At 31.5% G+C, this 1,362-nt stretch overlaps 1 protein-coding gene across 1 annotated transcript; it reads left to right on the top strand.

Moving 5' to 3' along the window:
• Positions 1 to 223: 223 nt before the first annotated feature.
• On the top strand, positions 224 to 528 carry LOAG_15663 (hypothetical protein; the record flags this gene model as incomplete). The annotated part of the gene is made up of 2 exons (XM_003151152.1): positions 224 to 272; positions 428 to 528. 2 exons carry the CDS (start codon positions 224 to 226, stop codon positions 526 to 528), a joined length of 150 nt encoding a protein of 49 aa, XP_003151200.1.
• Positions 529 to 1,362: the final 834 nt, after the last annotated feature.

A 1,362-nucleotide genomic window follows, 5' to 3' on the forward strand; every position in this document is an offset into this window, starting at 1 on the left:
GAGACAACGAGAGTTACTTTATTACTTTACTGCTTTTGACGGAGAAAAAAAACCTGTAAGAGTGGAAAACACAATTTCTTATTGTTATTCTTATTGCTGATAAGCTAGGACGATAATAATAACCATCCCAAATCTCAATGGTTCCATCTTGTTCAATGATTTTTATCAGACAGCCGTGCCATTAGTTTCAGGTGCGGAGATTACCACAGATTACAAATTTGAGATGTTATGGGATGATAGCCTATTAATGACGATAACAAAAGTAGAAGAATGTATGTTGATTTCCTAACTGACTTATTAGTATTATTTAATGTTCAATGACTAATCGTTTCGAGAATTTTCGTTTTATAATTCTTTAAGTTTCATTAGCTGGCTTCTTTCTGTCGGGGAAGTAATTTGCATTATTATTTCTACACAATGATTGCAGCAATAATAATGAATTGTAGTTCAACGGAAGATGGAAAATCGCTTATCTTGGAGGAGAAGCCGTTTCTGTTTATGAGAGACTCTCTTAATTTGATAAAGTGAGTGTGCAAATGATAAAATAAAGGATTTATTTTCATCTATCACACCAAGCTTCTGAAGGAAATCCGTGTACCATTATTCCTCAAATTAAAACCTGGATTTTATTAATTTTATATTTTTTTTGCTCTTTAAGAAATTAGAGGAAAGTATCGGAAATGACGACGTCACGTAAAATACAATAGGATCACGTAACGTCACGTGATCCTATTGTATTCACGTGCAAACACGTTTTTTGAATGATAAGAAAATATAATGCAATTCTTTATCTAAACATTTGTTATCATTGAAATTATTGCAAAAATTCTGTTGTTCTAATTACTTACCATTAATTTTGGTAGGATAAAACTATTTCACAATTTTTATTGCTTAATTTATTTAAATCGTTATCAATTTGATAAATGTAATGCTAATGCTAGTGGACTATTAGTGCCACAGATGATATGTAACATGATAGCGCCATGTGAAGTGAGGTCATGATCGGAACATGTATATAATTCTTTCGGATAATTGAAATGACATTCATCGGATGATAGGGAATGTCCCACTGATGATAATACTACCGCCTTAATATAGCAAATATCTAATAATGATGGATATTATCAAAGCGTTAATTAATTTGAAAAATTTAATTTAGCATCAAAGGAATATCTGACCTCTTTACAATTCCTTATTGTTATGTGCTGATAAGTTTAGACGATGTTAATAACCATTCCAAATCTCAGAGGTTCCTTCTTCGTGCAATAATTTTTATCAGATTTGTCGTGGCATTAATTTCAGCTGCGGAAATTATCACAGATTATAAAGCTGATGAGTTATGGGAAGATGGTCGATTAATAG

The sequence above is a fragment of the Loa loa genome, assembly GCF_000183805.2.
Source record: "Loa loa unplaced genomic scaffold supercont3.849, whole genome shotgun sequence".
Classification (NCBI taxonomy): domain Eukaryota; kingdom Metazoa; phylum Nematoda; class Chromadorea; order Rhabditida; family Onchocercidae; genus Loa; species Loa loa.